A 24,582-nucleotide genomic window follows, 5' to 3' on the forward strand; every position below is an offset into this window, starting at 1 on the left:
TCAGTATTCAGCGCAGGTCTGGTGTTCAGCGAATATTTAATAGCTATTCCTACCGACGGTTACAGTCTTACTGAGAATACACCAAGAGTGCACCATGCAGACGTAGTGGCCATGATTTAAAAATTCTTTATAATGATCTTATTTGCATCTTGGAATTGACAAATGCTCTCTGATATATGTTATTTCTGGAGTCATTTACCTGATCCTGATTGTCTGTAAATGAGTAGTGGGACAGGGCCAATTGCTATAATAATTTAAAAATCTCTTTGGCTTTTACCTAAGTCTAAGGACTGCACAACAGAAAATCCCAAGTCTGGCTTCTATGAGATATTGACCAGAAATTCAAATAGGACTCTTTTTTATTTTAACAGTTCTTTTAACTTTTGTGGCTACTGAACCTTGGAGTTTGAGATATTAATTACTCAGTAGCCATTCAACAAATGTTTACTTATTGGGGTGGCACTGTGCCACATACTGTGGGACAGAGATGAATAAGATACACTCCCAGTCTTCAAAAGCAGTCATGGACGGCAGTGGTTTTCAAACGGAGTATGTGTGCCCAGGGGAATACGTGAAGACTCCCCAAGGGGTCCACAGGCATGAGCATGAATAGTGTTAACAGAACCCATTTTCAGGCCCTTAAACTGACCTGCCTGGAATGTGCTTGCAGGGCAGTCAATCCAGTTCTATTTTCCACTCACCTTTCGCTGTCACCCTGCTTCCACTTAACAAAAAAAAAGACACACCACTTACCCATTCTGAGTTGTATAGCATATTCTCCTGGGTATAAAAACATCAAAGGAATAATTTAAAATATTAAAGGAAATCTTCTATAATTGAGGCACTGTAACTCTCCCATCCATCTCATAAAATAGATGTATCGCAATAAATTTTTACTCTTAAGCATAATTATTTTTTCCAAATTTGCAATAAACTTGTGGTTTTTTGTTTTTGTTTTTGTGAGACAGAGTCTCGCTCTGTTGCCCGGGCTAGAGTGAGTGCCGTGGCATCAGCCTAGCTCACAGCAACCTCAGACTCCTGGGCTTAAGCGATCCTACTGCCTCAGCCTCCCGAGTAGCTGGGACTACAGGCATGTGCCACCATGTCTGGCTAATTTTTTCTATATATATTTTAGTTGGCCAGATAATTTCTTTCTATTTTTAGTAGAGACGGGGTCTCGCTCTTGCTCAGGCTGGTCTCGAACTCCTGACCTTGAGCGATCCACCCACCTCGGCCTCCCAGAGTGCTAGGATTACAGGCGTGAGCCACCGCGCCCGGCCTAATAAACTTTTGTTTTGATCAATTAGTTACTGATAACAATTGCACTATAAACTCAAGCTGGAAAATTATTTAGTACTCAGAGCCTGATGTTAGGAAAATTTTTTAAATTCAAATTTTAAATTTATGTACTTATTTTTTTTGCAGAGAAATATGATAGGGTGACATTAAAAGATTTTTACACGTCAAAATACATTGCATTAAAATAAAATTCTATGGAGAAATAGAATGAAAATATAAGTTCTACAGGGAAAAGAATCAACCTAAAATTTCTAACTTAAAGAATAAATTATTCATGTATTTTTTTCAACCGGCAATGAAAGGGCTGTAAAAGCCATCAGTATTTAGATTCCCTTAGGTACATTTAATACACAAAACAGTGATGTAGTGATTTTATATTAAAATACCAATATTCACTAGTAGGCAGGACATTACATCTTTTGTAACCACTTAAATTTATGATTTTTAAAAAATTAAATATGGATTCTGAAAAGTGTGAGGAGAGCATAGTTTTTCAAAATTGACTGAAGAGCGAGTGGGCAAACCACTTGCACGTGGGCGCAAGGCCAGCGAACAGAGCTGTTACAAGGGGTTTTTAGACACCAGGATGGAAGCTTGGGGTGGGGGTGGGGAGGCTGGAAGAGGGAGCTGTCAGTTCTGGTGGGAGAACCAGGAAAGGCTTTCCCAGCACATCAATGGTTTGTCTCAGAAACAAGCAGATAAGTGCATGTGCTTGTATGTGCGTGTGTGTCTGTTTCTGATTTTATTAAGGAGATTTCTCTTCACTTTTTTGGAGTTATATAATTTTTTATTGTCATATCTTATGCAAAAACCAATCATTATTATAATATAAATCAAGGAATTGATAAGGCCTTTTCGTTAGCTCTTTCAGGCTGATATGGAAGACAATAAATTAACTTTAAATGAACTTGTTATATTCATGATTCAAACAAAACAGAAGTTTATTTCTATCCTTCATAAAAGAAGTTTGGCAAATGGTAGTCCACGGCAGGCACAGTTGCTCCACAAAATCATCAGGGACCCAGGATCCTTTTAGTTCTGTAATCTATCATCTCTAGGGTGAGGCCCTTGTCCTCATTGCCCCAGATAGCTGCTAGAGCTCAAGCCATTCCTGCTGCATTCCCGACTGTGAGAGGGTAGATTGGGAAAGAGCAAAAGAGGCTTCTCTCAGATCAGTCAGTTCCCTTTAAACAGCCTTCCTGGAACTCCCACACAACACTTCTGCTGACACTTAATGGATCAGAACCAAATGATCCAACCCCCAGTAAAGGAGGCTGGGAAATGTTGTCTTTACTCTGGACAACCACAAGCCCATATGAAAACTGAGGTTCTGTGAGTAAGGAGAAAAGGAAAACAGATTTAGGGGCTGAACAAACAGGAATCTCTGGCCCACTCGATGCTTAATCTTAAACCTAACACCATCAAAATGATGAATCAGTGTGATCCTTCCCTTTATGTAACATGCTTCCTCTAACCCATGAATTACTACGGTACTTGTGCAACTCTTCTGTTTTTCTTTTGTTGTTGTTCCTACTGCTCTGGTTACCTGATACCTCCACTGTGCTGTCCATGTGTCTAAAGGCATCTCAAACTCACATGTCTCACGCTGAACTTTATACCTGCAGCCTTCCCAACACGGTTAGTGGGTGCCCCATCTTCCTGTTGCTCAGCCTGAAAACACTGCAGTCATCCTCGCAGACCCAGAAATCAACCAGCTCTCCCCATCTCAGCAGCTACTTCCCTCGTCCACGCCTCCATCACTTCTTGTCTGGCTGGGCGCTCTTGCCCCCAAACAGCCGCCCACCTGCTTCTCCCCTCACCCCCACCAAAGTCCACTGTCAACATAGCAACCAAAGTGATCTTACTTAAATGTAAGTCATATGATTTTATTCCTCCCAAACCTCTGCAGTGTATCCTAATTTCTCTGAGTGAAAACCGAAATTCTTATAATAGCCAGAAGGCCATGCATGTGTCTCATGACCTCTCTAACTTCCTGTCTCCATACTTGCCCTCTCTCACTGTGCATTGACCTCACAGCTGTTTGCTGTTCCCTCTGGAACATTCTTCCTCCAGATAGGAGTATGGCTAACTCCCTCCTACCTTCAAGTCTTTGTTCAAATCTCACCTCTCACCCTGACTACCGCACCAGGCCCCACCCAAAAGACTCTCAAATTAGTTTTCCTTCTCTTCATGCATTTACTATCTTCTAACATGCCATACAGTTTTTTTCCACAATGAAAGTGTTTATTATGCTTATTGTTTATTGTCTGTCTCTCCTCATCCCTATCACCAGTAGTTCCTTGTCTGTTTTGTTCATTGACATATTCCAAGCATGTATCACAGTGCCTGGAATGTAGTAAGTGTTCAATAAATTTGTTGAATGAAATCAAGTGATTTGTTCAGTAACCTACTTAGCAAATTTGTAAAAACTCTGTGCAAAGCATAGAGTTGAGTGGGTACACAGGAATAAGGTAGGCTTCCTACTGATGTAGCTTATAATCTAATAAAGAGAAAAGGAAGCGCATAAAAAATTCTCACACACACAAACAGGACTGAGTTCAACCTAACTCTGGACTTGGGGAATGCCAAAGGAAAATTCAAAAGAAAGAGTGTTAGACTCAAAGGAGAGCAAGTTCACCTCTGACTGGGATGACTCCACATGGCTTTCTGGATGGAGTATTTGAAGAGAACTTTGAAAGACGGGGGTAGATTGGTAAGTAAATATAGAGAAAGAAATATGTGAGGATAATAAACCACATTGGAAGACTTGAAAGTAGCAAAAGAAAAAGACACTGTCATATACTAATAATTTGATATTTATGTTAATAATTTATAGTCTTATTAATATGATATCATTTATTTAGACTATAAGGGGCTTTGTAGGAAAGGAGAGGTAAGGAGATTGAATTATCTCAAACATCTCAGAATGGAATGATAGTTGGGACAATTTTCAGAGAGCGTTGAATGCTGAGCTAAGGAATTAGGCTTAATTTATCCAGTAGGGATCCACTGTGGGGTCTGGAGTGGGCGTGGGGGAAGGCGGGTGTCATGATCACACTGCAGGCAGGTGAGCTCATTGAGGGCAGCGATTTGTCTCATTTTTCCTTGATCTCCAACGCCTGCCACAGCACCTGGCTTATTAGTGGGTGCTTGATATTTATTTATTTATGTTTTTCACACCAGCCCTCAGTCACCGGGAGAAGAACCTCTCATCCCCTCGGTGCTTTAGCCCCCAGTTCACTCGGCCACACTCACCATGTGTGAAGAGGAGACCACCGCGCTTGTGTGTGACAATGGCTCTGGCCTGTGCAAGGCGGGCTTCGCAGGAGATGACGCCCCTAGGGCTGTCTTCCCCTCCATCGTGGGCCGCCCGCGCCACCAGGGTGTAATGGTGGGCATGGGCCAGAAAGACAGCTACGTGGGGGACGAGGCGCAGAGCAAGAGAGGGATCCTCACTCTCAAATACCCCATTGAACACGGCATCATCACCAACTGGGATGACATGGAGAAGATCTGGCACCACTCCTTCTACAATGAGCTGCGTGTAGCACCTGAAGAGCACCCCACCCTGCTCACGGAGGCCCCCCTAAATCCCAAGGCCAACAGGGAGAAGATGACCCAGATCATGTTTGAAACCTTCAATGTCCCTGCCATGTACGTCGCCATTCAAGCTGTCCTTTCCCTCTATGCCTCTGGCCGCACGACAGGCATCGTCCTGGATTCAGGGGATGGCGTCACCCACAATGTCCCCATCTATGAGGGCTATGCCCTGCCCCATGCCATCATGCGCCTTGACCTGGCTGGCCGCGACCTCACGGACTACCTCATGAAGATCCTCACAGAGAGATGCTATTCCTTTGTGACCACAGCCGAGCGAGAAATTGTGCGAGACATCAAGGAGAAGCTGTGCTATGTGGCCCTGGATTTTGAGAACGAGATGGCCACAGCAGCCTCCTCTTCCTCCCTGGAGAAGAGCTATGAGCTGCCAGATGGGCAGGTCATCACCATTGGCAATGAACGCTTCCGCTGCCCCGAGACTCTCTTCCAGCTTTCCTTCATTGGCATGGAGTCTGCTGGAATTCATGAGACAACCTACAATTCCATCATGAAGTGTGACATTGACATCCGTAAGGACTTATATGCCAACAATGTCCTCTCTGGGGGCACCACCATGTACCCTGGCATTGCTGACAGGATGCAGAAGGAAATCACAGCCCTGGCCCCCAGTACCATGAAGATCAAGATTATTGCTCCCCCAGAGCGGAAATACTCAGTCTGGATCGGGGGCTCCATCCTGGCCTCTCTGTCCACCTTCCAGCAGATGTGGATCAGCAAGCCCGAGTACGATGAGGCAGGGCCTTCCATCGTCCACAGGAAGTGCTTCTAAGTCAGAGCAGCTCCTCTGAGGATCCGCTCCAGACTGCTCTGTCACCAGTCATGAAACATTAAAACCTGCAAGCCTGAAAAAAAAAAAAAAAAAAAAAAAGGATGCGAAAGCCCTGAAATAGGGTCGCTTCAATGAAAGGAAGGACTGGATACAAGCAGTGACACCACATAGGATTCAGAGATTGATTAGAGATGAGGGTTGAGAGTGAATGAACGATGAGTTCAGTCTAAGTCTACTCAACTTATAACATATTCCAAGCCCAGGATTTTTAGTAGTGAAACCAGATTCAGAGGTAAATGCAAAGATTCCAATGTGGGTTTAGAAAATAACATCTAATTAAAATAATCAACCATAGATTTTTTTTTTTTTTTTAGGCAACTGTAGGTGCCTTTTGGGAAATTAAGTACAATTGCAGGCATTCGTCAGCTGATAAATTTCAGGCTTCTGAATGCTTGGAGGTGGCAGCACAGAGGAAATTCCTGGGAGAAACCAAGGGAGTACGCAGAGCTTGGGTCTTGAGTCTGGCAGACCTGGGTTAAGGCCTTCCTCAGCCACCCACTCGCTGTGCGGCCTCCCTGAGAGACCTGAGATTTTATCATCCATGAGTTAATGATAAAAACAGTAGAGCGGCATGTGAGGTTTAGATGAGGGCATATAAAGTGCCTGGCACAGAGTTGGTGCTTAATAAATGTTAGTCTTCCCTCCCTACACTGCCCTTCTTTTCTTACTCTCTGGAATCCACTAGGGTGCCCCTACTTCCGGCACAGTTCTGGCCAAAACATCCTTCTATGCATAATGACTCTTCCACAAAAGGGTGTGTTTGCAATCATCCACACTATTGTCTCTTATTCTGTGCCGGCTTCCAAGCCCAGTCAATTTCCTTCCATTTCTCTGGTGCTTATCTCCAAATATGGCTTCACCAGCAAATTTCCCAAGTATTCTTTTATTCTGTCTTCAAGAAGATTATTAATGAAGATGTTAAGTCGGGCTGGCATAAATAACAATGCTTAAGGCCATCTTCCAGACGCTTTTGTTCCACTCAGCAGGGCTATGGTGTCATTTATCATTAGATCTTGTTACAGTTTCCCGGCCCCTCGAAAAACTCACGTGAGGACACTCATGTCCACATCTACTTGAATCAGTCTCGCAAGAACTCATGAGCGGCTGAATTAAATGTCATTGCAAGATTGAACAGCTGTTACATCACACTAACCTATTATTCTCTCCTCTCATAAATCTTTACAATCAAAACAAATTAGTCTAGCATGTTATTTCTAATCAACCATCCCTTTTGTTGTGTGTGGCCCCTGCCCAAAAGGAGATAATAAACCAGTTGATAAAAGCAACAACATCTCATCACTGCTTCAAACATGGTCAAGTGGTGAATAAGAATAATGACTCCTTGGCAATGAGAGAAATATATAGCAATATAAACAGCCTCGACAGAGGGCAAGTGTAAGACTCAGCTTCATGAAACTCATTATGACAAAGTCCTGGAGAGAAATCGGTGTATTCGTTTTGGAACCAAGAATAGTTGTGGCTTTCTTGAGCTTGTGTTTTCCTAATAGCCCCTGGATTGCATCACTCACAGGGATTCTCTTTCTTCCTTTGCTGAAAAGTTAAGCATTATACAGGTGGCTCAGATACAGATGGGGCATAATGATGGCATGGTTTTCAGTCTCATTCATGGCTCCATTTAGTCTTCATATTATTTTCCTTGCATCTTTCCCTCACTTTTATAAAAATTGTAGTAAAATACACATAATATAAAATTTACCATCCTAACCATTTTGAAGTATACATTTGTGGTATTAAGTACATTTATAATGTTGTGCAACCATCAGCACCCTCCACCTCTAGAACTCTCTTCATCTTGCAAAACTGAAATTCTGTACCCATTAAACAATAACTGCCCATTCCTCTCTCCCCCAGGCCCTGGAAACCACCGTTCTATGTCTGTCTCTGTGATTACGACTACCCTAGGTACCTCACACAAGTGGAATCATACGGTGTTTCTCACTTTTAAGCAATGCTATTATCTCAGTCCACTTTCTCTTACTATTGATAACAACAGACTACCTGAAACTGGGTAATTCGCAAGGAAACAAAATGTATTTCTTACAGTTATGGAGGCTGAGAAGGCCAAGGTCAAGGTGGGCTGCATCTGGTGAGGGCCTTCTGGCTGATGGGGACTCTGTGCAGAGTCTCAGGGCAGTGCATGGTGAGGGGCTGAGCGTGCTAGTGTGCTAGCTCAAGTCTCTCTTCTTCTTATAAAGCCACCAGTTTCCCTCCCGTGATAACCCACTAATCCATGAATGAGTTAACACAGCCATGAGAGCTGCCCTCGTGATCCTATCACCTCTTAAATTCCCCGGCTCTCAACACTACCACATTGGGGATTAAATTTCAACATGAGTTTTGGAGGGGACAGTCAAACCATAGCAACTATCTCTTTGTATTTTTTGTCAGTTTATAACCCCTCTTGAAACAAGATGTAGAATGAATAAAGAAATAAACAAATAAGAAAATAAAGCAAAAAAATTGCCTGAGCTAGAGATGGGTTCTCTTTCATATGTATGAAGTCCGTGCTAAAGCTATGTTTGCTAATTAGAAAAAACACAATGGAGTGTGAGAAATATTCATTATTGAAATGGTTAGTTAAATGTTCAGATAATAAGCATATTTAAAATAACAGTAAAGTCAAAGGAGACTGAACATAATAGAGGTTCCCACAGGGGAGAAATATTAATATAATTGAACAAGGAAGCAATTGTAGATTCCAACTCTTAGACCTAATGGGCTAAATGCCAATATACTGGTCGTAAAGGTTATTGGCAGAGTGGCCTCCAGGGCAGTGGTTCTCAAACTGCAGTGTACCTGGGAATTAATCACCACAAACCTATTGAATCAAAACCGTAATGGCTGGGACTCAGGAGTCGGAATGTGTCACCAACTCCGTGGTGGTTTGGATTTAGGAGGTTCTTTTCGGTGTTGAGAAGCAATGGTCAGGGTAATCGATTAGACCAGGGTTGTGAAGCCTGCCTCTGTTCAGGTTACTAGTATAATCTTGGGTTATGTTATGACTGTAGCGCCATGGTCTCCATTACTGCATATTTTTAACTGCTTTGCCTCCCTGCATCTACATTTAGTGCTCCCTTGCCAAGCTATTGAAAACAGGGGCCGAAGCAGGAGTGAGTGATGCTGGAAACAGTCGTCAATCACCCCTGCAGCAGAGGGTCAGCCCGGACCCTACCACTCTCCCACTCTCATCGTGGCCTTGGCAGTAGACCTCGTGGTAGTTTTATCTTGTGTTTCCTTTCTGGTCTGTCTCTGTGTCATCAGGTACAAACTGTCTGGAGGGAAAATGCTGGCCTCAGTGGAGCTGTGTTCAGCATGCAAGATCAATATCTGGCTTCCCTCTGATTTATAGCTTTTTTTTCCCCCTCTTTCTTTCTAGAATATGTCTGTGCTGGAGAATCACCACTGGCGATCTACGATTGGCATGCTTCGAGAATCAAGGCTTCTTGCTCACTTGCCAAAGGAAATGACGTAAGTGCCGCCAAGATGAAACACACTGATGTGCACGCAGTAAAGATAAGCCGCTTTCCCTAGGGCATGGCTGGGACCCCTGCGCGAATGGCAAGGAGCCAGCCGGCTCTGCTTCCTGCCTGCGTTGGGATGTCTGTCTATCAGAGGAGATTTGGTGTCGGTTACAGCAACCCAGAAACCAGAATCTCTCGGTGTGCTTTGAAAGGGCCTTGGACACTCAATGACCTGCAGTCAGGAAAAGGGATAATAAACAGCTCTCAGTTTTCACACTCTTCAGCATCAACACCCTGCTTTGCCAAATTCCCGTCCTTTAAGTTAGCAAAATTGTCCTCCCATGTAGATCCAAATAATAAATATTTGTCAGGAAGGAATGTAGGAGTCCTCAAGCTAGATTTAAAACTAGTCCAATAAAGTGTGTTTTGTAGTTGCCAGTCTTAGCAAAATTAGAAGTCAGAAATTCTTTTCTAAAGTGTCATTTGTTAAGTAATTGAATTGATCCCAGCAATTTTTTCACAATTAATTTACCTATGTCTCTTGTGCTTTAAACAGAAGGGGAAACGCTAGTTTCCTGGTTCACAGTTCATTAGCCCCCTGTGTAGGCCAAGTCCTGCTAAAGTATCCAAGGCCATTGCCTCATTTTCCTCATGGCCCCAAGTTAGCTGCTACACTGTGTTCCAAAGCCACTACGAACTGCAATCTGTTCCATGAAAATGTGCACAACCCAAGGGACCCAGGTGAAAGGAGTAAATAAATTGTTGTGTCCTTCTTAATGACAGGTACATACATAACTTGAGGTCAAAGACCAAGTGGTATCTCCCCATAAAAAAGCAGTATGCTCTGGGGTTGTAGGTTTATTCTTGGCCCTCTGACACTATCACATGCTGTTTCCTATCACCCAAAGGAATGTGGAATTTGCAGGAGGAACTTCAGTTCTGATAACTTTTTATCCCGAGACTGAATAAAACCAGTCCTCATGCACAGAATAAAAACCTGTGCCTTTTACTAGAATAATAAATTGCAAAAATTGAAAGGATTAAATGCAAAAAGAACTAAAAAGTAGAGCAAGAAATCAAGTGAGAAAGAGAAGAGAAAAGAGGAGGTAAGCAGGAGGGACAAATTAAAAAAAAGAAAAAAGAGAAGAGAAGGAAGACTAGTGAGGACAGAAAAGAAGAAAATGCAAGAAAAATGGGAGGAGATGGGGAGGGTGTCCAGGCTTGTCCCCTTTAATATTCACATTCATCCTGTTCGTTGCTCCGTTAGTATTCATTTCCTAAAATACTCCTTTCATCTGTATGGATTCCAAAGTAAAATACCGTAATTTTAAGTCACTTTGTGGAACACAGTGTTATAAATTGCTTTTGCTAGAATAATTGTTATGCAATAATATATGCAAAAGCTTTATAACAAAAGCTGTCATCGTCATTATTACACCTTGCATTACATCATCCTCATGTAAATGCTTTAAAGTCTTTTTTCTAATTTTTAAAAGTAAGACCGGTTAACCGTAGAAACTAAGAAAAACTCAGAAAAGTATTAGTTTGAACCTTATGAAGTTGCTATTTTTGAGGGTCAAAAACCATGGAATATTGGCAGTTTCATATGGTTCAACCTGATATGAAGAAGAAGACTAAAGTTACTGGTAATCCTGCTATCCAGGAATAATTCATGTTAACCTGGCTGGCATATTTCCTTTTAGGCTTTTTTCAGTACAACCGTATTTTAACAAAATGGGAGACTTATCTTGTAGTTATATCCTGATATTTTTCATTTGCTATAAAGGCTTTTTTCCGTATCATTAAGCCTGTTACTTAAATTATAATCAGTTTATTGGCTACATGGCATCACTGTGCCAAAATCTATGCAACTATTGCTTATCATTGGGAATTTAGATAGTTTCCAAATTTTTGCCATTATTTATGCTCAACAAGCATTCTTAAACATATATTGTTATCCCAAATGCTAATACTCTATTTTCTCAGAATATTTTTTTGGATAGAAATTATTAGTCAGAAAGGTCTGAATTTTTAACATCCTTGTTGTATATTATCAAGTGGTTTTTCCAAAAATTTGTATCTACCTGCATTCCCATTGTTGGGTTATAAGAAAATGTACCGGCCGGGCGCGGTGGCTCACGCCTGTAATCCTAGCACTCTGGGAGGCCGAGGTGGGCGGATCGTTTGAGCTCAGGAGTTCGAGACCAGCCTGAGCAAGAGCGAGACCCCACCTCTACTAAAAATAGAAAGAAATTATATGGACAGCTAAAAATATATAGAAAAAATTAGCCGGGCATGGTGGCGCATGCCTGTAGTCCCAGCTACTTAGGAGGCTGAGACAGGAGGATCGCTTGAGCTCAGGAGTTTGAGGTTGCTGTGAGCTAGGCTGACGCCACGGCACTCACTCTAGCCTGGGCAACAGAGTGAGACTCTGTCTCAAAAAAAAAAAAAAAAAAAAAAGAAAATGTACCAATGCACCATCACCAAAATTGTTCTATCTTTATTATCTTTTGTAAACATTTGCAAATTTGACACATATATGTGAGTATATACATACATATATATGTATACAGAGAGAAATAGAGGTTTTTGTTAAATTAGTCTGCATCATTTAATTACAACTAAGATTAAAATTTTTCATATATTTACTAGGCATTGCTATTTCTTTAGAAAACAAATTTTTATATTTGATTTTTTCCTATCAGTGTTATTCATTTGTAAGAACTCTTTGTACATTAACTACAGTAACCATTTGTTATATATGTCTCAAATATTACTTGATGTTTCTAGTTACCTTTTAATTTGATTCATTAAATATTTTACCTGACCAAAATAGTTATATTTCTGATTATAAATTTAATAAATTAATATTTTCAAAGAATTTATAAATATTGAGAAGTATAAAGAATAAAATAAAAATCACCCATAATCCTGCTATACATTTTTCCAATTTATTTTCTATGACCATAGAGATCATGCTTTACCTACTTTCTATCCTGCTTTTTAACATAACAATAAAACATAACATTTTTCTATGTCAATAAATACAGCTGTATATCATCATATTTAATAATTGCATAATATGAATATATCATGGTTTATTTAACTAATCTCCTTATAAATCTTTGTGATTATTTTTTCCCTAAAATGTTTCACTACTGTAAACAATAGAATAGGCATCCATTTAACACATATCTTTACTAATTAAATCTTTACTAACATGTTAATAGAAATTTATAGATAAACTGTTGGTCAAATTATTCATGTTCATCAAATGCTTTTAAAACTAAGTCCTAACTTACCCTCCAGAAACATTGTACTAATTTACACTCTCACTAACAGAGAACAAGTGGAATCATTTTCTCCATACCATCAGCAACATAAAGTATTATAGTCATTCATTAATTCAGTGAATTATTTAATAGTTAATTTTAATCCTTACCAATAAAAATGGGGAAGTAGTATGACATAGCTGTTTTAATTTGGTTTTGGTTATACTGAGAATATTTAATATCACTTTATATTTTGGGAGTAGTTTGTATTTCTTTTGTGAATTTCCTGCTTTACATAATTCTTTTAATGTTCAGAAGTGGATTAAAGATGTATGTGTGGCTTAAAAAATGTGAATGGTGAGACTATAAACCTTTTAGAATATAATGTAGGAGAACTTTTTCATATGAATTTCAAAAACATAATGTTAAGCTAAAGAAGAAAGTGACAAACTAATACAGACCATATAACTTAAAGTTAAACCATATTGTTTAGACATGTATGCACTGGTGATAAACTTATAAGTAGCAAGAAAATGATCAAAACAGACCAAAAGAGAGGTTACTTCAGGGATTGAGGGGAGCGGGATTGTGGTGAGACAGGCAATGGGGACCTTCTGGGGCAGGCAGATGTTCTTGACCTGTGTGGTAGTTATGAGATGTTCATCTTATATATGTGTGCATATGCTCTATGCACTCTACTTAAATATATTTCATCTTAAAGGTGAATTTTAAAAGTAATTATAGATCTTTCCTTCCATTGATTACTTTCTAAATGTAATAAAGCTCTAGCTTGCTTTATTTTTCCAAAATATCTCTCTCTCCCTGTACCATTTGTTGACTAGCATATCTCTTACCCACTAGTTTGTAATGGCGTCTTAATCGTCCTTTTTTTTTTTGTCCAAGTTCTAGTATCTCTTTCAGGCTGATCTATTCTGTTCCGTTGATGATTCTTTCCATCCCATAGTACCATTCACTATTACTCCCATTGTGATTATTTCTATTATTTTGCATTTTCTCTCTCCATGCAAATCTTAATGTTTGGACTGGTTTGAACTCTAAAAGCACAACCCAAACTCCTGTGATTCTGCCAGTCTTTTTGCGTCCTCCTCCTTAAAGCATGCATTAGTTTTTCTACCCATAGGAACCATGGAAATGTACAAACTACCACAACTTTGTTCACCCAAGGTTTCAATCACTCTGCACAGCTCTTGGCATACCTCCTGTCAAAGGACAGAACTGATAGTGGGAGAGAGACTCGCTCGTGGGCTGTGCGGGGCTGGGACCCTGTGTAATAAACAGAATCAAAGGCAGAAACGAGAGTAGGAGCTACCTGAAGATGAGAGAATCAATCACCCTCCTCAAAGGGATTTGCTTTCTGTGTGTGTGTTTTTCTCTTTCATTCCTGTGGATGCAGACAGGATATTGAACAGCAGCTGGGCTCCTTGATCTTGGCAACAGACATCAACAGGCAGAATGAATTTTTGACCAGATTGAAAGCCCATCTCCACAATAAAGATTTAAGACTGGAGGATGCACACGACAGGCACTTTATGCTTCAGGTAAACCATAACAACAACTAACAGCCATTATCCTTGCTGAGTAAAAACACTTAGGGACATAATCAGTATTTTAGCACATTTGAGAAGGAGATATCTCCCATGATATAAGTTAAAGCAGTGACCTATTTTATTAAAAGCTTTGAGATGCATGAAATTTTCAAGTGGTTTGCAAGCAAACAAAATCTGGGTTTCATGTCAGCAAGTTGATAATATCTCATTTTTCCTTATTCCGTAACTGCTTCACCACAGAGTTGCCACACTGGATCTACCACATTTTGTGGCTTGCTGTGAAATTGACCACTGTGATACCTGTGCAAATTTAAAAGACTGTCTCTGTAACACAAAAATTTTATGTTAACTATAGTTCAAACAAAAATTGAAAAACAAGTGGACTTTCTTTACCCAAAATGTATTTAATCAAACCCTGTTTACTTACTTTTACTACCTAAACTATTTTTATCTGAGGCTCGAACATGTTTATCCAGTCTTACCATTTTTAAGCAGCAATAAATAAATTATTTTAAATTGAATTGAATTGAATTGAATCACATCAAGCCCAACCCCTTTCTGCTTTACTCCCCGGCAAGGAGCCATTGGTACATTTGTTTGTTCCAGGCTTCCGTGCTGCCCTCTGTAGCTGTCCAAAGTGTTCCATCCTGGCTAGGAAATACCCTACTCCCAGCTGTAGAACTATGATTGCCCCTCCTTTCTTCCCAAACTAGTCTTCTAGTCGCTGAGTGCCTCAAAGATCAACCAGGTGTCTGATTTGAGTGACTCGAGCCAAGTTGTAAGTAGTTGACAGATTTGGCCTTGAACGTTTACACTTCCAAAGGAAGGCTTACTAATCAAATGAATCCTTCAAGACAGAACTTGGAAGGGACTTCTGCCCCTTACCTACTCCAACATGTACTGGTACCCTCATTAACCAGGAAATAAATGTAAACAGCCAAACGTGCAGCTTAAGGTGATCAAAGGCTCTCCCAGACCCCACCATTGCTAGCCGTTCTGTGATCCCAAGGAATTAGGTCAAAATAATGGAGATTGCTGGTGGGCGGGTCTCTTGGCAGCAGTTGGTGGTTAAAAGGGAGAAGCAACTTCTCTGGAAATTCAAGGTTACCCTCCCAGGGTCATCATCACTGACAAAAGCTGACATCCCAGATCCAGACTGGTGTGAGGCTAGCCACGAAGGCCCTGATTTAGCTGTACAAACAAAACACTCCTGGGTTTGATACGACCTAGCTCCTGGCTGGCAGTCTGCGCTTACACACACAGACACAGGCACATAAATGCCAACACACACAATGCAAGTGATGTATGGATTCGGTCCATGTGGCTACTGTGAGAGTGAGGTCCAGATGATGTCACCTGAGCCTGGCGAGGGGGCCCCTGCAGCCTCCCTGCCTGTGAGGGGAGGGGCAGCAGAAGCAGCCAGGCCATGGCTTTCCTTGGCCTGCCCGCCCAAGTCTCCTCCAGGTAGCTCCATGTCCTTGGACTGTGGCTCTTCCCTCCTTCTTGCTGCTGTAAAGCCAGCGTTCTGAACGAAGGCTTTGTGTGGTGGTGAATGAGTGCTGTTTCCTGAAGAGGCGAGTCAGGGAGGCCCTCTGTAAATATGGGCCTGGTACCATGAGGCAGACTGGCGGGCTTCACAGCCCCTTTGGCTTGGGGTGCATTTGCAACTGAAGGAGCATCCTCTGACAACCTCTCCCTGCCCTGTCATTTCTCAGATCGCCTTGAAGTGTGCTGACATTTGCAATCCTTGTAGAATCTGGGAGATGAGCAAGCAATGGAGTGAAAGGGTCTGTGAAGAGTTCTACAGGCAAGGTCAGTAGTGATCCAACAGCTGAGATTTCACTGCCCCTGCTTCTTGCAGGCATTTATCCTAATAAAACAGGAAATGGCTAATCTATCATGACATTTGTTCTTTCGTCAACTCTTATTATCCTAACCTTTCTCTTTAACTCTCTTGCAAACCACCAACCCTTTTTTGGAAAAAAAATCTAAAAATAAATAACGTTGACTTATTACGGAAACAGGTAGTAATGAGGCACAATAAAAATGGGACAACGTGGAACATAAATCTATATGGCTTTCCTCTGTGTATACACCAATGCGAGGGACAGTTTGATTTTTACTCTGACCTTCATTCTAATGAGCTGAGCGCAGCCTAAGCACTAAATGCTGTTTGAGGTCAATGTTTTCCACTCTGACAGAAGGACTTGGACTCCTTTTGTGTTCCTTCTCCTCGCTTTCTTAAACAAAGTTAATGATGAAATTGGACCCAGCTGACCAAAAATTGAGTTCATCCTTTCAAATAGAGTTTGCACGGTGAGGTAGAGAATTTTGCTGTAAAAAGACAAATGGCCCTGAATTAGGGTATAATTTTTAAAAGATTACCCTCATTCAGAAATCAGGCAATGAATTAGCAAGCAGGACCTTGACGTCGGGTGGGATATCGGCCTTTAAAGACGGCCTTGTTTCTTCAGGCTTGGTTTCAGTGTTCAGGATGTTTGTTCAGGCATCAGCAGTGCCTCATGCTAGTGACGGGATCAGGTTTGAGAGGCTGAGAACAAATAAAGCCTGAAGTGTCCCACATACCAGCTCTGTGGGGAGGTCAGATAGCAACAGTGAGCCTTTTGGAGGAGCCTCCATTGATTGAAAGATGTGTCAATGACACCATGATGGCCCCAAAAACAGAAAAAGAATTGATTGAGTTCATGCGAGGCCAGAAGGTTCTGCTCACGGTCTCTTTCTCTCAGAATAAAAGTGCTCGCATAACTCCTACAGCTCTGTGTAATTTCACTTGAGTGTGAGTGGTTAGAAATCGAAAGATCAGTTCCAGTTCTCCATGATATAAAATCTCTACTGAGGGCAAAACAAAAGGACATATGGTGAAATCAGAGCAAGGAGGTTCTAAATCAGATATGATACTTTCTTTACTGTGTGATGCGTAAAATATTGAAATAGCACAGTGTGAGAGGGGCTAGGATCTCCATCCTCAGAAATCAGACAATGGGACCGAGAGAAGATTCTGCTCTTTCCCACTTGGTTTTGACTCAGTCATATGCTATTGTGGGTATCAACTACTTCTAAACCTTTTATTTACTCATCTTGAACCTTATTTGGATTCTGAGCAACTTGGGACAGGGACTTGGGGCATGTCACTTGGGAAGACAGTTAAGACCCACAGAGTTAGTAAATCAAAGTTGTTAGCTAAGTAAATGGCATTGACCAAGAAGGTTCACCTATAAGACCCCTTTGCAAAAACTTGCTGTTGTCCTAATAATATATGCATGTGCAGCATTATAAGTTGGAAAAACCTAGAACATTTGTAACTCTGATCATTGAAGATGAGCTTCCACGCACTTTTCTCTGGCATGCCTCCTGGCAGAGGAAGGAGACTAGAGAGGGCAGATCGAGTCCTTTTGATTTAATAACCTTATGGTCTAGCAGGAGTTCTGCCCATTTTATTAATAAGAGGAGAAGACCAGACTCTCTGGTCATCCAAACTGCCTGTCCTCCCTACCGAATTATTTTTTTTTTAATTCTTTAAGGATGACTTGTATCATTTTGATAATTTTATTCTGGCTTTCAGTTTGGGATTTGGACTAAAATCCCAGCTCATTCCAGCCTGCTCCTGGCAGGCAGGCTTCCACCAACTATTAACAGTTCTGGACAAAGTATCGTTAATATGATTTATGATGTTGAGCAAAGAAAAACCCTTACAATCAAGACTAAGTGCATAGGGAGAAAGGAAGATGAGATCCCACGAATTAGGGAAACTGTTACATTCTCAGAACAGAGATTAGGATTCCAAACACCATGTGCCTCCCTCCCCCAACCCCAACATCTAAAAAAAAGTAGAATTTCTGTCCCCTGGTAATGACAGATTGATGTTGTCTCAATCAACCTAGTTTCCCAGAAGCTTTTATTGAACATCTGCTTCCAGCCTTGTCTAATCCTCAGCAAAACTGTGATTTTCCTATGTACAAAGCCCCACTGGGGATGTTATGATGGATACACAGAAGTACAGTTCGTTTATGTTTTGTAGTCTCAAAATAGTAATCAGTAAAGTTTTTGGAGGAAAGAAAGTATGCGATTTTCCTCTTTGTTTTCTCTACATTGATAAGCAAAGTATCTGAAACATATAAGCACTTTATAAATTCTGTTGAATAAGTGAATGAACAAATGATCTGATTAAAAGACCTCCAGCGACAGAGGTCACAGGAGAAGATCTAGTGCTGAGCACGGTGGGATCTGAGCTGGGCACTGAGGATGTGGACTGTTCCACACTTTGCAGTATGGAAGCCACGGGGCACATGTGGCCAGTTAAATGTAAATGAATTAAAATTTAATAAAATGAAAATTGTAGCATCTCAGTTTTATTGATATTTCGAGGGGCTACCATAGTGGGCAATGCAGAGAACCTCTCCATCATTGCAGAAAGTCCTATCGGACAGCGCTGGCCTAGACAGAGGGAACTAGGAAAGCACTGAGGTAGGGACGCACCCTGCTTTGTAGACCAGCTCGGTCTCATAGAAGGTAGGAACGAGAGGATGTGGGTCCTCCCGGACACAAGGCTAAAATAGAGAACGTGACAATGGGAGCCTTCTTAGAAAGTGCATTTAGGGCAATGTATATAGTTGAAGTGGAAGAAAAACTGGAGGAAGAAAACTAGCTAAGAAGCAAAAACTAAGAATGAATTATTTCGAAACAAAGCCAGGGTCAGGCAAGATGAAAAGGGGGAAATAAGGTATTCCAGAAGAGGAAGAAACAGAATTGATGCCTGAAGATGGAAGGTGGAGAGAAGGGAGAAATCAAAGGTGACTCCTTCAAAGTGTTGACAGAAATATGGAGGTGAGGAGAAGCAGCAGCTTTGGGAAAATCCATTTGAATATTAAATAGTGTCCTGCCCTCCCTCAGAAGGTCATGATCACCTGGACTTGGAGAGCCAATGCAGCAGGCTTCCCTGAACTCCTCAGGTTAAGCCAGAGCAATTTCCTCTCTTCAGTCTTGAAAATCACCAGGGCACAAGAGAGCACAGGAGGCATGGCTACAGTTTTAAACATAATGACAGAAGTGTCGCCTCTCTGCGATTCTAGCTCAGTGGTTAAGTCAAACCTGTAGCCAAACCTCCTAGGTTGGAATCCAGGCTCCCCCCTTTCCTACTTGTGTGACCTCAGGTCAACGTACCTTCCCCGTGTTGCAATTTCCTCATCTGTAAAATGGGGACTATAATGATTAAATAATTAACATATGTAAGATGCTTAGAACAGTGCCTGGCTCATAGTAAGTAAGCACTGTATAAATGTTATGTTTTTATCTCTTCTAGTGAGAGGAGTGGACTTACAACTGTGAACCTAGCTCATGTTTCTGAGCACTAGCTTCTCTACTGAGTAATCAGATTGTTTTTTTTTTTTTGCAACCCAAAAACTACCCATGATTTTTTACCCTCAGGAAGGGCTGATAAAGTATTTTGATAAAGCTTTGCATGATGCATTTCTCCTTTGGTCTTCTAGATGATAAAGGCATTAAAAAGAAATATCGTTCTAACTTTTATACATTTTTCCCCCTTCAGTTACATTAGGTAAAATTCTAAGGAATCAGAATGAAAGATACCGGACTCTTATTTCTGATCAATTTTGTAGCTACAGACTGAGATGCTGTTCAAATGAGATCTTTCTAGTCCTTCTACCCCATTTCCTCCCTGCTCGTTATTCCTGGTTGTCCTCAGGTGAAACCAGATGAGGGTCAGTCAGCGTGAAAGCAGGAAAGGGGGTGGGGGTGAGAATAAAATCTGGTTTCTTAACCTGTAACTTAAAGACAGAACTTCCATTTCATGTTGGGAAATTTCCCATTGGTTGTTTTCTTATTTTTATAGATCTTGTTCAAAAGGTTATTCTTGTCTGAGAGCACACCTTTTTACAATGAGCCCATTACAAATGGCCGTTGACACTTAAATTTTCATGGAAGTTGCCAGAGTAAGGCAGAACAAGTCAGTGCTGACGAGTTCCTAATGATAACACGACAGAGAACATAAATTCCCAAAATAACTTCTTCCAACTAGGTCATTAAAACTATTAATACTCACTTTATAGATTCTAGATTACCAATGTGTTTCTTTTTCTTCCATCTTAGGTGAACTTGAACAGAAATTTGAACTGGAAATCAGTCCACTTTGTAATCAACAGAAAGATTCAATCCCCAGTATACAAATTGGTGAGTTGGATTCAATCTCAATTTTAAATGAATAGTTTTGGCACCTCTGATAGGAATCACAAAGAAAAGAAGATCTACACCCAGCTTTTGAAAGATAAGCACTGGAGGTTTAATCAATATCCCTTTAACCGGCTGAGTCCAGATAAACACTTTAATTATGACTAGTCTACTAGGTAATTAGCAATTGAGAAATTGTCCCCTCTCTTCCTCCTCTCCTCCCCTCTCCCTGCCAAGTCTGAATTTTAAAAAGAAAGTATTAAATGGAATGATTCTCTAATTGGTGAAATCTATAGAAAGCTGAAGAGAAAGAGGATTTCCTTCAATAGTATAAAAGCTTTGTTCCGGTTAAAGTGTGATGTCAGTGCATTCAGAATAATTATTACTTTATCTATTTGAGTTATGCACAAGATCATTAAGCAAATCAAAATGTAGAAATTTTAGGCACTTTAGTGGAGGAAATAGTTTTGCTCCGGTAAGAATTTCTATCACAACTTAAAACACTCCACCAATTCCATCTACATTTAAAGCAAGCCTTTCTTTTTCTTGTAGTTCCCCCCCATTGAAACAAAACTCAGAACTTTAACTCTTTTCCTTATAAGCTCTGGCCCTGACATGTACGAGTTCATGTTTTTTATCTGTTTGCACAGACTTCACACAGCTGAATGCAATCACCGTACTAAAGCCCTCTGCAACGCTCAAGGTTTAATGGGAGGAAAGGAGGCATCTGAAAAGATAAACTGAAAATTAAGAAAACCTGAGCAAGTTAGACTGCTATACTAACAATCACTGAGGGTCAAACCTAATCCACATTCCCAAAAAGGAGTCATGAAGTCATCCTCAGGATATAGAGACAAAATAAATCTAGCTACAACAATTTGAATGAAAAATACAAATATTAAAATAGGTGTGTTGGAATTATGAGATTATTGGGCATTCATTTTTTTCCAAATTGTCCTTAATATTATTATGTTGTCTTCACAGTTAAACCAATTCCTCCACTCCAAAGTACGGTAGGGTAATAAAAACAAATAGAACCCAGGGCCGATGATGATTCAGAATTGCTGGGGAGTTTGGAGGTGGGAGCAGCAGCAAGAGAAATCAGCCTCAGCCTCGTTGGACCAGTTCTGTCCTATTAATTGCTTTAGCAGTGGAGGTTCTGCAGATGTGATTCAAAATTAGACACTGACCAAAGTCCTAATCCTGAGACTCGCTATATTAAGCTCTGGCTGGAAAGAAATTTGCTAGGCAACTGTTAATGACATTTTGGACACCCCCAAACGAAAGCCTTGACATTGTTAAGCACACAACCTGGATTTGCAAGACAGACCTGATTTCAGAGATTCTGTCCTGTTGTTGTCATGAGAACACACTTATTTTATCAGATATGTCCTGATTTTCAGCTCAGAAAAAGGTGGTTGCCATAGATACCTCTTTTAAAAATGGGATGGGAGTTGAGTAAATAGAGAAATCCCATGGATGCTACACCAGCACACCAATAATAAAGAGAAAGAGAAGGTGATTATAAAACAATTCAGTACATAAATCTTTTTCTACCTCTGTTCCACATCTGCCAGCTCTTAAAGGTTCAGGGTTGGAAAGTATGGTGGCACGTTAGATCGGGCTAAACTGGAAAAACCCAAAGAGTTAAAAAGAGTCTGATGGGTGCTGCAGGGTTTAGCCCCCCAGACAACAATTCTTCTAGTGAGTCTTAAATAATGCAGCTATTTCCCCTGTCCTGCCTCCCTCTGCGTGAAAATCTTCTCTCTCTTTTTCCTTTCTCAAGCCAAAATGAGAATTTTCTGAGTGCCTTTCTCAGGCTTAGATCTGATTTTCTGTTTAAGTAATTCACATTTACCCAAGGGGAACTGGGGCTTAATTCCCCTCTCTTCCTCCTCTCCTCCCCTCTCTCCACCAATTCTGAATTTTAAAAAGAAAGTATTAAATGGAATGAATCTCTAAGTGGTGAAATCTACAGAAAGCTGAAAAGGAGGATTTCCTTCAATCCTGTCTATTCTGAGGCCACCACTCCTCCCTGTCCCCACTCCTGCCCCTCCAGGGGGACAATTCCCAGCCAAGTCAGCTCATCCCTTGAGGAGAGAGTTCGGCACAACACACTGCTGGAACCGGTTCCCAAATCTGAGGATGTAGAAGGCTTCCTTCGTGTGGAAAACTGCCTCATGGTGTCTATTCAGCCTTTAAAATCGCTTTCCTAACTAGCATCACAAGTCTTTGTATGTCTGACAAGTATAAATACAGATGTATAATTCAGGAAGAAAATGAGTTGATTTTTTAAGTGTTAGATTTTTAAAATGTTGGCTTTGTAACCTTTTTAAACTTAGAGACACTTGACAAATATTCACCCTTTGAGCTTTAGAATAATATAATTTTGCAAACTATCTTTTTAGATGTCTAATATCTAATTTCTTTTAAGTTCAATCATATTAGAAATTAGATATGGAAATTGTGAAGGAGTAAAGAACATTCAAGAATAGCAAGCAAAATGTGACATCCTTACCTGCTGACTCCCTACATAACCTTATCAAAATGCCAAATACAGACATAAAGTCACTGGCTTAACTTTCCTCCTCAGGTTCATGTTCTCTAAAACAATCTCATGATTTTTAAATCATATTTCACATAAGATGAGATCATGTAGAAATGTACAATAACATTCTGCATTGCTGCATCCTTTTTGCATCTCTATAGTATCCTCAAAGGCCAAGTGCTGGTTATTTGTCCAGGAAAAAAAAAAAAAAAGATTAAATCAAGCCTTATAATTCACATGCCTGTAAATATACAGAGTTAGTTATTGGAAATTTTCGTTATGCTGAAAAATATTTGCCTTTTCTCTCCACGTCTACATTTCAAGAAAATACAATTAAAAACCTAAATAAGTCCAAGTTTGTGATGATTCCAACAATTCTGGCCTACCCTGAAAGTTATCTTTGCTTAACAAATCATGTCTAATGTAGAAAGCACGTTAACAGCAAAACGTGATTAGAAAACAGCAAATCTTAAATATATAGGAGAACAGACACACTAACGAAGACGTCTAATATCAAACAATCTTATCTAGTCACTAAAGCAGGACTTCAAGGCAGGTAAAAGTCTGTATTAAAAATGAATGAATTTTATTTAAACTTAGTTGTTTAATATACCTGAAAGCAAGATACAGCTATAAAATGATAATTGTGGGGGGAAAAAAGTATTCTACAGGGTAAGTGTACAAATTAATTCTTCAGTGGGTCTGAATCCGTGAGATGTCCCTTCCTGACATCATGTGCCCTTTCCTCTCCTCCCCCTCCTGCCTTCCTTAGTTCCAGCAGACTTCTTTTTCTTTACTTTTTTACTTATGTGTCTTTCTCCCTCTGCAAATAATAATAGCCAACACTTACTGGGTATTCAGCATGTGCCAGGAGCTTTCCGAACATGTTTTTACATGTATTAAGACATTTAATTGTCAGGACAACCCTATGGGTTTAATGCTTTCTTTAGCTCCTTTTTCCAAATGAGGAAACTGAGGCACAAAGAGGTGAAGTGACAAGCCCAAGGTGACACATTTTATGCTCCCAGACTGAAGACAGTGACCCTATCTCGTTTGCCTTCCCATCCTGAGAGCGGCGTACGCAGCGGGTCCCCACGGTGTTTGCGAGGGAGAAGGGAGTGGGTTTCCTGCGCTCCGGTGATGACTTTGGCCTTGCCCGTTCCAGGTTTCATGACCTACATCGTGGAGCCGCTCTTCCGGGAATGGGCCCGTTTCACCGGGAACAGCCCGCTGTCGGAGAACATGCTGAGCCACCTGGCACACAACAAAGCCCAGTGGAAGAGCCTGTCGCCGCCGAGGCAGCGCAGGAGCAGGGGCAGTAGTGGCGGCGGCCCCGACCACGACCACGCAGGCCCCGGAACTGAGAACGAGGCGCAGACTGCGACGGAAGGCGACACCCAGTAGGGGACCTGGCCATCGGGGGACTCTCGTCTGGGTTGTGGCCTGGCGCTCTTTGAATTCCACCCTCCTCCTGCTCACCTGCCTCCCCTCCTTTCTGCAAGTGTACAGAAGACATTTGTCACCTCAGCGTTAGCTGCCGATGAGAGCAACTGCATTCAGTGACGTGGGGCTGATCCCACGGGCAGGGCGCCCCCCAGCAGAAGACTGGGAGTGAGAAAGAGGTGCTTCTGCCATGTCCCTCATGGCCCTGGGTCACACTGTGACAGGCAGCAGTTCCCAAGTCCAGAGCACTTTCTTGTTTGCCATCTGACTGCTGATCCGCATGACAAAAACACCAGCATATTTGGAACTCCAAGGATAT

General features: G+C 41.1%; 2 protein-coding genes across 6 annotated transcripts in view; both read left to right on the forward strand.

Moving 5' to 3' along the window:
- PDE7B (phosphodiesterase 7B) overlaps nt 1-24,368 on the forward strand; it is a 210,657-nt gene extending 186,289 nt beyond the window's left edge. The window contains exons 8-12 of the mRNA XM_069488421.1: nt 9,144-9,235; nt 13,915-14,059; nt 15,784-15,880; nt 20,195-20,275; nt 23,986-24,368. Of these exons, the coding sequence (XP_069344522.1) occupies nt 9,144-9,235; nt 13,915-14,059; nt 15,784-15,880; nt 20,195-20,275; nt 23,986-24,224 (654 nt within the window). The 3' untranslated portion in view covers nt 24,225-24,368. The remainder of the gene's footprint in view (nt 1-9,143; nt 9,236-13,914; nt 14,060-15,783; nt 15,881-20,194; nt 20,276-23,985) is intronic.
- Nucleotides 4,487-5,758, forward strand: LOC138395037 (actin, gamma-enteric smooth muscle-like). Of its 5 annotated transcripts, none has more exons than XM_069487310.1 (2): nt 4,487-5,182; nt 5,348-5,758. In XM_069487310.1, exons 1-2 carry the CDS (start codon nt 4,556-4,558, stop codon nt 5,684-5,686), a joined length of 966 nt encoding a protein of 321 aa, XP_069343411.1. In that variant the 5' UTR covers nt 4,487-4,555; the 3' UTR covers nt 5,687-5,758. The 5 variants fall into 5 exon arrangements, with proteins under 5 accessions (XP_069343411.1, XP_069343409.1, XP_069343410.1 ...); XM_069487308.1 differs by having other exon boundaries at nt 4,487-4,808; nt 4,920-5,758; XM_069487309.1 differs by having other exon boundaries at nt 4,487-4,684; nt 4,811-5,758.
- Nucleotides 24,369-24,582: the final 214 nt, after the last annotated feature.

The sequence above is a fragment of the Eulemur rufifrons genome, chromosome 15 (genome assembly GCF_041146395.1).
Source record: "Eulemur rufifrons isolate Redbay chromosome 15, OSU_ERuf_1, whole genome shotgun sequence".
Classification (NCBI taxonomy): domain Eukaryota; kingdom Metazoa; phylum Chordata; class Mammalia; order Primates; family Lemuridae; genus Eulemur; species Eulemur rufifrons.